Below are 9746 nucleotides of genomic sequence, written 5' to 3'. Positions count from 1 at the left end.
TTCACAGTTTGTCGCCGCAGTGCCGCAAAGGGTGGATTTTATTTTGTATTTTTTTTTGCCGTTTTCCTGGCTGGCCTTGAATTGCCTCCAATAGAGATTCATGTTAGAACGACACCCGCAGCCTTTTTTAATAAGCCAAGAGATTTGAAGGTAGCCCGTCTAAACATCAACTGTAAAATTCAGTTTGAAAGCGATCACTTGGCATCAGCATTCGTTCCCCCAAACCCGAGGCGTGCATGCCCCCGCCCGCCATGCCCCCCCAGAGCACCGGCGCCGACGCCACGCAGGTGGGACCGCTGACGGTCGGCGTGGAGGCCAAGAGGCCCCCGGACGAGGAGACGGGCGGGGATCCGGCGGGGCCGCCAAGCCGCAACGACAACGCCGGCGAGGAGTCGGCCAGCCAGGGCTCCGTCGAGGGCATCCCGCTGAAAAGATGGCTGATGCACGGCGCCGTCATGTTCGGACGAGAGTTCTGCTACGCCATGGAGACGGCGTTGGTGACCCCCGTGCTGCTGCAGATAGGTGAGACGCCGACCCACCGTCGCGCAAGTCGCTTGTTAAAACCTGTTTAGTCATCATTAAGCGGCTTGAAAGCGGGATGTTGACATTTAACGCCCTTGCAAAACTGGTTCGGAAAAAAAAATGTGTTTTTGTCGTTACACTGAGGGAAATATCTTTAACTCATACGGTAGAGAGACACTCATCTGTTCTTTTAATAGTTGCAGATGCGATTAGTAATTCTTTAGATTTTTGTTGTTCACAGGGAAAGACTCAACAAAACAACAGTTGGGTTTAAACCAGTAATGACGATAATCTTAATAATAAATCTCCATTTTGGCTGACAAAGCGTCAGTTGCTTATGCTGTTGTTGCACAAAGGGAAAAAAGAATAGAATGTCCAGGCTTTCCCTGGCATTGGAGAAGGATGGTAAAAAATATTTATATTAAAATAAATTAAAAAATGTTTCAGTGTAGTCTTACAACGAGGCAGTCTTGAAATACAGTTTCTAACAAATAAAAATTAAACATGATTCAGTGCAGTGCAGACACAGTTAAAATATGCATACTTTTTTTTATAGATTCGTTTTAACCTGGTGTCCCGCCGGGTTTATAGAGCAAACGAGAAACCTTCCTCTCGTGCAGCCAGTTCAAGTGACATGCAAGTCCTTCTAATGTAACACACTGCTAAAGCAAATCCCTCTTCATATCTGTATCTTCCGAAATCCTTTTAAAAGGCAACCAATTCAATCCAATCTCTCTTGCGCGCATCGGACAGCTATTGAATTACTTTGTCGTGATTTAGCGCTAGTTGCAAATCATTGGTGTCAGACTCCAACATCGGCGAGCTCATCTCAACTCGCCTCTTTGGAACCGCCGACGAAAGCAGCCAAAATGTCATCCGGCCTGGCGGGAGGCCAACCGGCTTGTGTGCCAGGTAGCCTCTGAATGATCTTGTCATGTTAGCCGAGAGGATAAGCTTCTCAGATGACCTTCCAGACGGAACACCGCAGGGTGGGGGGTTACGTAAATGACTTTCTCCATGTCGCCCAGCCACTAATCTCCTTAATCTGACCCTTAGTCACTCACGGACGACCGGCGTTTTTAAAAGGGCCGATTAAAGCGCGCGAGCCGTGCGAGGCGTCCCCCTGCTGGCAGCTTTCAAGGTTCTTCTTTCACGCTTCGGACGTGACTCAACAGTCTGCTCGGCTATTTAAAACCCCCTCCCCTATTTATAGCATTTATGTAATCTCTGCGCCAACTTTCTGATATTGCTTTCGCCCTTATTCACAAACGCCTTTAAAGGGCTTTGGAGTCCGCCAAGCGAGGCCGCCCCGCAGCCACTACGCCACGTGACCGACCAAATGGCGGTCCACTAGAGTTTGTTCTTCAAAACAAAAGGCCACGTTCTGTACGTTGGCGCGGACAGTATGTACTCGCCGTGAATGCTGAATATGCGAGGAATGTCGGTTTGCGTGCGGGTTTCGGCACATGCCCGTTCCGTTCCAAAAAGGGAGGTTAAGTCGTTAAAAACAAATGCCTGCTGAGCTGGCAGGTAATTTTGAAGGACAAAAAACAAGGACAGATAATGCATTTAACAAAGTATGTTTAACAAAGTAAAAAAAAAGATTTTCATGTTAAAGTTGTGCAACAGGGGAGAAAAATAAATAAACGTTTTTCCAGCGAGATAGTTTTAGCCAATTAAACGGCAGTACTTTCCGGATGATGTCGTCAATACTCGAGGGTATGAGTGACATCACAGAATGGAACGGTGCCTTTTTTGTGTTTTAGCAATATTTTCACTATTATCAATGTTCCCAAAAAAATCAGCAATTGTCTGTCACATGAAGTCCGTGTATACCTACCACCTATATCCTCCTGGCTACCAGGGACAAAAAAATGTTGTCCAATCACATTCATTTTGAAATTCCCCAATCTATGGGAAGTTATTGGAGTACTGCAAAAGAAATTTGGTATCATTGGAAAGCTGTGAATGCGATTGGATGCACTGGGCGCGAGATATTTAGGTTTACAAATGTCCTCCGCAGAGGACAAATTTGAACTACTGGTAGTCAGGAGGATAAACTGCTAAATATATACAAAACTACCCTGACACAATGAAATTATGTTGCTCACTACTTTCCTATTTGTCCAAAGCTTTGGTGCCATCTCTTGGCATTTTAGGGAGATTATCTGATCGATAAACCCTAAAATGATTCATGTGGTTGCCATGTGCAGTCATGTTTAATCCAATAGAATAAAAAAGTACTTGAATGAATGCCAATTTTAGGTAGCTAATAACATGTTTTCAAGGCTTCAAGGCTTTCTAGGAATCAACCCTATTAAGGATTTACTGTCTGACATCTGGTTGTTGTTCATGAAACTCATTTCACACGCATGTACTCGCATGCAAGATGTTGTTCATGAAACTCATTTCACACGCATGTACTCGCATGCACGAGTACTTCAAAAACAACGTTGCCCGCGTAAAAGAGCTTTAATGGCTAGCCTCGGGTTTTTTTGTCTGTTTAGTCTCGTCAACACTTTTTATTATATTGAAGAAAAAAAATGGAGAAATATGTTTTTTTTAAATGCCAATATACAACTAAGAAGGTCGAGAAAAGGATTTGGATAAATATTAATGTTTAGAAACGTTCATTTGCTTCAGTCAAAATGGAATGGACGTCTGGCACCATCAAAGGTAAGTTAAAAAAAGAAAAATACATAAATAAAATCTCCTGAAACTGGCCTATGGGGAAACAGAACCTGTACAGTGAACCTCATTCAGGACCTTCTGACAACAAGTAGTCGACTGTTTTGCTTCTTCGCTTTGTTCATCTTCCTCGTGCTAAAGTGCAAACGGGCAGAATTTTAAAAAAGTAGCCACGTGAAAAATGAGGAAATAGTAAAATGAGCGCCCGGATGACGTACGAGCGCCAAATTTGCTTTCCCACCATCCATCACGGGCGAGGAACATTAGGTTGTTCCTCACCCGTTGTCCACCTCCTCACCTTGTCGTTGACCCCCATCCTTTCTCAGGCTGCCCTCCCCCGTTCTCTCTCTTTTCTTGTTTGTGTCACCAAGAAAAAGAAAAAAAAACTTCCTGCAAAATTCTCTCAGTATTGTTTGCTTTTTCGTGTGAGTGTGCGCTCGCTTGTACCTACAAGCCAAGTGTGGGAACCAGCTAGTTTACTATTTCGTCTGACACTTATTATGCTGTTATATTACCGAGTGTGTGTTTGTGTGTGTGTGTATGTGTGTGAGAGAGAAGGTCAGGGGTCTCGCAATGGTCACAAAATTAGCTACACTTGTATCAAAATATTGTAAAAATGCTTTGCTTAACTGATAGTTTTTAAAATGGATACAGATGGGCCAGAATTATTATTATTTTAAACGTAAGTGCAAAATAATGATTGTTTTTTAAAGTATACTTCATACTGACACAACCAGTTGTATGTGATTTTTAATGATCATTTACATGCAAATCAGGTAAACTATTTTAATACATTTTTTCAATGTTCACATTGATTGAATTATTTGTTCCCTATAGTTGATAAAAAAATGCATAAATTGTTAAGACAAAATGCTATTCTTGTTTTACCGGGATTGTAATTAATTAAATTAAAAAAAAATTTGTCTAAAGGACCATTTAAAATAAAACAATTTTATGTCTACCTGCAAAATAGTAGAGCGGGTTCATTTACTTGTTATTTTAGCAGCTCTAGTGACATCAAGTAGCCAATTGTAAAATTCTATAATCGAATAATGCCAATATTCAATGCATATATATATTTTTTTCAAACAGCGGGGTAGAACTGCACTCCATCCTCGTGTGTGTGTGTCAGACAAAAGAGCGAGGGAAAGTTTCACAACAGGAAGCGCCGCATGAGTTTGGTCGCCGTATCGGCGGGAGTCAGGAAACCGACCATGATGGAGTCTCCGTGGCGACGGGGTTCCCAAGACGGGTTCGAGACGTCCTAATGACATTCGTCTCCGTTGCTTGGGAAACAAACACACATTGCTGACTAAGCCTTCCTCTTTTGAATCGGGTGTCGCGAAAAGCGTTTTTATTTTTTTATTTTTAAGGGTGGCAAAGGAGCAAAATTGGTTCAGGTCTGTTGACGTGTTCCGTTTTTGTGCCCGTAGGTCTTCCGGAGCAGTACAACAGCTTGACGTGGTTCCTCAGCCCGGTGCTGGGCCTCATGTTCACCCCTCTGATCGGCTCGGCCAGCGACCGCTGCACTTTGCCCTGGGGGCGCCGGAGGCCCTTCATCCTGGCGCTTTGCATCGGGACGCTGATCGGGGTGGCGCTCTTCCTCAACGGATCGCTCATCGGTGAGGGAAAACCAGCCTTTTGTATTTTTCACTCACATTTAGGGGGAAACATTATATAGTTTGACATTTTAATCTATGTCTATGGTCAATAACTAACTAGACAGTCATTCTATTCTAATCACTACTGTGTCAGGGTGTGTATGGTATATTTTTATTTCATTTCTTCATCACATTTTTTTTTGTATCTCTTTCCCGGAGGCCGCGTATTACATCACCGTGAGGTCATTTCAAAGTTGGCACGTCCCCGCCATTGATTTACGGCGCGCACATATCGATTGCCCCAAGCGTCGTTCCAGTCCGAATGCGATTTATGATTTGCCGTTTTTGTTTGTTGATTACGCCACAATGTCGCGTGCATTTACGCTTGCAAACAAACTTCAAAAAATTCAAACTTTGCATTCATTTCAGTTCACTAAAATGCTTTTTCTGCTTCATTTTGGTTGTTTTCATTCACGATACTAACCTTACGTTGTCGTAATGATTTCTTAATTTAGTGTCAAACATGACATGAACTCTTTTGGTAAGAAAGTTTTTTTGCCTGGCAAATTACGCACATTTTTGGACCAATCGGTGACACCACAGGAACTCCGTCCCCCCCATTAGAACTCGTCCTATTCAATTGTGATTCGACAGTGTGTGAGTATGAGTGTGTGTTTGTTGGCATGGGAACACCTTAGCAAGCATTTCACAGGGAACTACTTCCTGTTTGTTTCCTCCTTTCAACGAATGACGGTCTACTTCCTGTCTGGTTGGTATCGAGCCGCGTGCACAATTGGCGCCTGGAGGATTTTACAAGTAAATCCATGCACATTTATGGGTTATTTTTGCTATCGGTTTATACAATCGGTTATACAAGCAGGGTTGGCGTCGAAGAGGGCGGCCATTTTTTTTGTTCAAGAAACAGGATGAGTTTCTTGTATTGTTTTCATTCCAAATATCTGTTAGGATTGTCTCTGGGCGACGTTCCGGGTCGACAGCCAATAGGAATCGTTCTGACCGTCCTCGGAGTGGTGGTGCTGGATTTCTGCGCCGACGCGACGGAAGGACCGATTCGAGCCTACCTTCTGGATGTGGCGGACTCGGAGGACCAGGACATGGCACTCAACATCCACGCCGCCTCGGCGGGTAACGTCAAATCCGGCGTGGCGGAGCTCAAATCCGTCTCGTTTGACGCTTTCTTTTTCGGTGGGCGCAGGACTTGGCGGCGCGGTGGGTTACGCCTTGGGTGGTCTCAACTGGACGCACACCTTCCTGGGGGACGTCTTTAAGTCCCAAGAGCAGATTTTGTTTGTCTTCGCCGCCATCCTGTTCTCCGCCTCGGTGGTCTTACATCTGCTCAGCATTGACGAGCAGCGATATAGTCATCAACACGACAGGCCGGACCAGGTACTCGTGGCCCGTGAGCGCGGGGCGATGAACCTGCAAGGCAACGTACGACCCAATTGGTGTCCAGGAGAGTCCAGATCAGAGGCGCTCGCATCCTTCGGCCGACGGCCGCGCCGGAGCTCCCGCCCCGAGGCTGGAAATGATCGGAGAGGACGAAACCATGGACAGCCTAGACCTCTACGATGCCTATAGAGACGATGGTTCTGAGCCCGGGGACATGGAGTTGAACTTCCTGGAGGTGGAGCTTGTGAGGAGTAAGTTATGAATTGAAGAGTTATCAGTTTCCCCCCCAACGTTGCAGAACGTAACCACGTTGTCATCCCGTTTTAGGTAAAAGCGACAGCGTCTTAGCCATGATAGACGCCAGCCTGGATCGCATGGACCACGACGCCATGTTCCTGTGCCACATCGAGCCGTCCATCTTCGCCGACCGCCTGTCGCCCTATCGCGGCTCCCCCACCTTTCTCTCTCACGGCAACCATTGCACGCCGCCTCCCCGACTGGCTTCGTTACGGCGCAGCAGCAGCGCGGGCAGTCAGGATTTTCCCCGCCCCCAGAACGGAGGCCACGCCCCGAAAGCGGAGAGCGGGCCCACCCGGATTTGCCGCCTCTCGGCGTTCATGCAGGAGATGGAGAACGACGAGGGTCAGGAGGCCTTGCTCAACGATCAGCTGAACGACGAACGCACTCGAAACGGACGCCTGTTGGCGCGCGTTGCCGCCGGCGACACGGACAGCGCCAACGGATTGAGCGCCAAAGGACAGGCGCATCGGGCTGGAATGGTCAAAGGTAACACGACACCTCCACCACCACTTTCTGTCTGACGACACCCCCAAACATACTCGATAGAGTTTAGCTCGGGGGGGATGCTTGTCCTGTCCAGCTTCTGTAGACGTGAATGGTGGCCTTTTTGTCCGTTAAATAATTTGTTTATTACACTGAGAACGCCCATCGACACGCTCGAGTGTGGGCAAGACACACTTCTCTTTGTTGGCACCAGTATAACCAAATGAATTTTATCTCAGTCTCATCAAACCGCAGGACAATAATTCGTCTCATCCACTCGTCTTGAGATAACACACAATCTGCTCATTTCTCCCGTCCCTCCAGCCGCCAGCACCGGCGCCCCCACGCGGCTGTGGCGGCACCACCACGCCATCTACCGTCAGCCGTCTTGCACCTTTTCCTACTACGGCCGCGTGGGCAGCCGGCGCCGCTACCGGCGGGCTAACGCCGCCTTCCTCATCAAGCCGTCACGCAGCATGAACGATCTGTACGAAGTGGAGGCGCGCCAGCGGCGCCCCGGTCGACGGCGCCACCGCCGCCGCCGCAGCGGCAACACCAACTCGTCCGCCGGCGACGCCGAGGGCGAAGAGTGCGAGGTGAGGGACCTCCCGTCGCGCCGGCCGATGTTCACGTTGCGAGACTGCCGAAATTCTCAGCCAATCGGGAGTCGCACTTCCGATTGGGATTGGCCGCTTACCGTGTAATGACAATGGCGCCCAGAAGGTCACGAGTGTCTTGCTCCCGCCAGTCGGAAACCACGGTACGCTTGCTGTGGCTCTCCATGCTAAAGATGCCCCCCGAGCTCCTGCGCCTCTGCGCGTGCCACCTCCTCACGTGGTTCTCCATCATCGCCGAGGCCGTCTTCTTCACCGACTTCATGGGTCAAGTCATCTACCACGGAGATCCCATCGTAAGCGCCTCACTCGGACCGGCGGCAAATATTTCAAGTGATTGGCGCCGTGCTCGTTTCAGGCCCCCGCCAACTCCACCGATTTGACTAATTATCACCGAGGCGTTCAAATGGGATGTTGGGGTCTGGTCATATACGCCATGACGGCCGCCACCTGCTCAGGTAACATCGATGATCGCTTTTAATGTCCTCTGTTTGGGCCAAGTGCGTCAAGATTTTTTTTCCTGATCCATCTAGCTCTCCTTCAAAAGTACCTGGAAAACTTTGACTTGAGCATCAAGGTCATCTACATTCTCGGAACACTGGGATTCTCCATAGGTACAGACGAGCGGCCGGCAAAATGTCTGAACGCCAACCAACGGCGTGGTCTTTTCCTGACTTAGGAACCGCCGTCATGGCCATATTTCCTAACGTCTACGTGGCCATGGTGATGATCAGCAGCATGGGTATCATCTCCATGAGTATTTCCTACTGTCCCTACGCCTTGCTGGGGCAGTACCATGAAATGAAAGAGGTACCAAGAACGAGAGAAGGGAAAATAGTACTTTGCACAGACCCAAAATAGCGACCATTGTAACTAAAAAAAAACTGTTTTTGATTGCAGTACATCCATCACAGTCCTGGCAGTTCCCGCAGAGGATTTGGCATCGATTGCGCCATCCTGTCCTGCCAGGTGGGTTTCATTTTTGGCACGCTGTCCATTCGGGGTTCAACGATGACAATGACGATCTCTTTGGGGCAGGTGTACATCAGTCAAATCCTGGTGGCCTCGGCTCTGGGCTCCGTGGTGGAAGTGGTCGGCAGCGTGCGCGTCATTCCCGTCGTGGCCTCCGGGGGCTCTCTCTTGGGATTCCTCACTGCTTGCTTCCTGGTTATTTATCCCACGCAGGGCGGGTAAGTCAAGAAATGACCTTTGTATAAACTCCATATGATTGGACGTTTGTCTCTGTCAATAGCACTGAAAGCATGACGAGTACTAACTTTTCACGCTTGTTATTTTATTGGAATTAATTTCAATTTATTTTGTAACTTTAAAATATAGATTTTTTTTTTTTAATCAGTGCATCAAAAATATTGTAAACCAAGAAAAATCAATTGCAGTAATCGTATTATTCCTTCGAGAAGTAGAATATTTATTCATTATCCACACGAGCAATGTGGGGGTGCTGGAGACTATCCTATATTTTTTATATATAGAAAAATACACTTCTATACAACACTTAGGCTTTTTCTCCAATTTAATATGAATATTGTAAGAATTGTTAGTTTTCTTCACTTTTATGAAAGTGTGTGAGTTCTTGTATCCAAACAACAAAGAGTTTCAGCATTGACGTGCTTGCTGCGTCATTTCTGGATCATTTCAGGCCTGGAAACATGATTAAATGTCCTCGAAATTCAATAACAACTTTGTGTCAAATGATATCGCGGTGGTATGTATCAAGTCAGATTTGGATAACGTTATGTGTGCTTGTCAGGGAGGCGGGATCATCCAAAACGGAGAAACAGGCATTGACCACGCTTGGCAAGGAGGGCAAGACCACCACCACCACCACAACCACCAACACTGCTGCCACGTCCAGTCACACGGAGAATGAATCCGTCTTGTGATTGGCCACGCCCAATCATCCTCCATGATACTCCGTCCCAAACGCAATGTGAGCTTTTACCAGGTAAAAAAAAAGTGGGCGATACTTAGACGGTAAACCTCAGGGGCGACCTTTTCGTACACGAACGTTATCGACTTCCTCGAAAGCTGCAATCGTCGGCGCCGACTAAAAAAAAACGTCCTTCCTCGCCGCGGACATAAATCTTTGGTTCTGCCGAAGCTTTAA

The 9746-nt window shown here is 47.2% G+C and overlaps 1 protein-coding gene across 1 annotated transcript; it reads left to right on the top strand.

Moving 5' to 3' along the window:
* Positions 1–236: 236 nt before the first annotated feature.
* LOC144067497 (solute carrier family 45 member 4-like) lies at positions 237–9522 on the top strand. Its single transcript, XM_077591313.1, has 14 exons — positions 237–522; positions 4644–4832; positions 5778–5957; positions 6028–6218; positions 6286–6472; positions 6549–7007; positions 7329–7600; positions 7753–7914; positions 7977–8076; positions 8152–8232; positions 8298–8428; positions 8519–8587; positions 8657–8808; positions 9390–9522. The coding sequence occupies exons 1-14, from the start codon at positions 237–239 to the stop codon at positions 9520–9522; spliced, it is 2592 nt and encodes an 863-aa protein (XP_077447439.1).
* The last annotated feature ends 224 nt before the right edge of the window (positions 9523–9746 follow it).

This window comes from Stigmatopora argus, chromosome 21 (assembly GCF_051989625.1).
Source record: "Stigmatopora argus isolate UIUO_Sarg chromosome 21, RoL_Sarg_1.0, whole genome shotgun sequence".
Lineage (NCBI taxonomy): Eukaryota > Metazoa > Chordata > Actinopteri > Syngnathiformes > Syngnathidae > Stigmatopora > Stigmatopora argus.
The sequence above is the reverse complement of the archived record's forward strand: the minus strand, read 5'-3'. Positions and strand labels throughout refer to the sequence as shown.

Coding starts and splice junctions, on each gene's coding strand:
- LOC144067497 (XM_077591313.1), top strand. CDS start 237: ATGCCCCCGCCCGCCATGCCCCCCCAGAGCACCGGCGCCGACGCCACG. Junction 523..4,643: donor CCCCGTGCTGCTGCAGATAG/GTGAGACGCCGA, acceptor TTGTGCCCGTAG/GTCTTCCGGAGCAGTACAAC. Junction 6,219..6,285: donor AACACGACAGGCCGGACCAG/GTACTCGTGGCC, acceptor ATTGGTGTCCAG/GAGAGTCCAGATCAGAGGCG.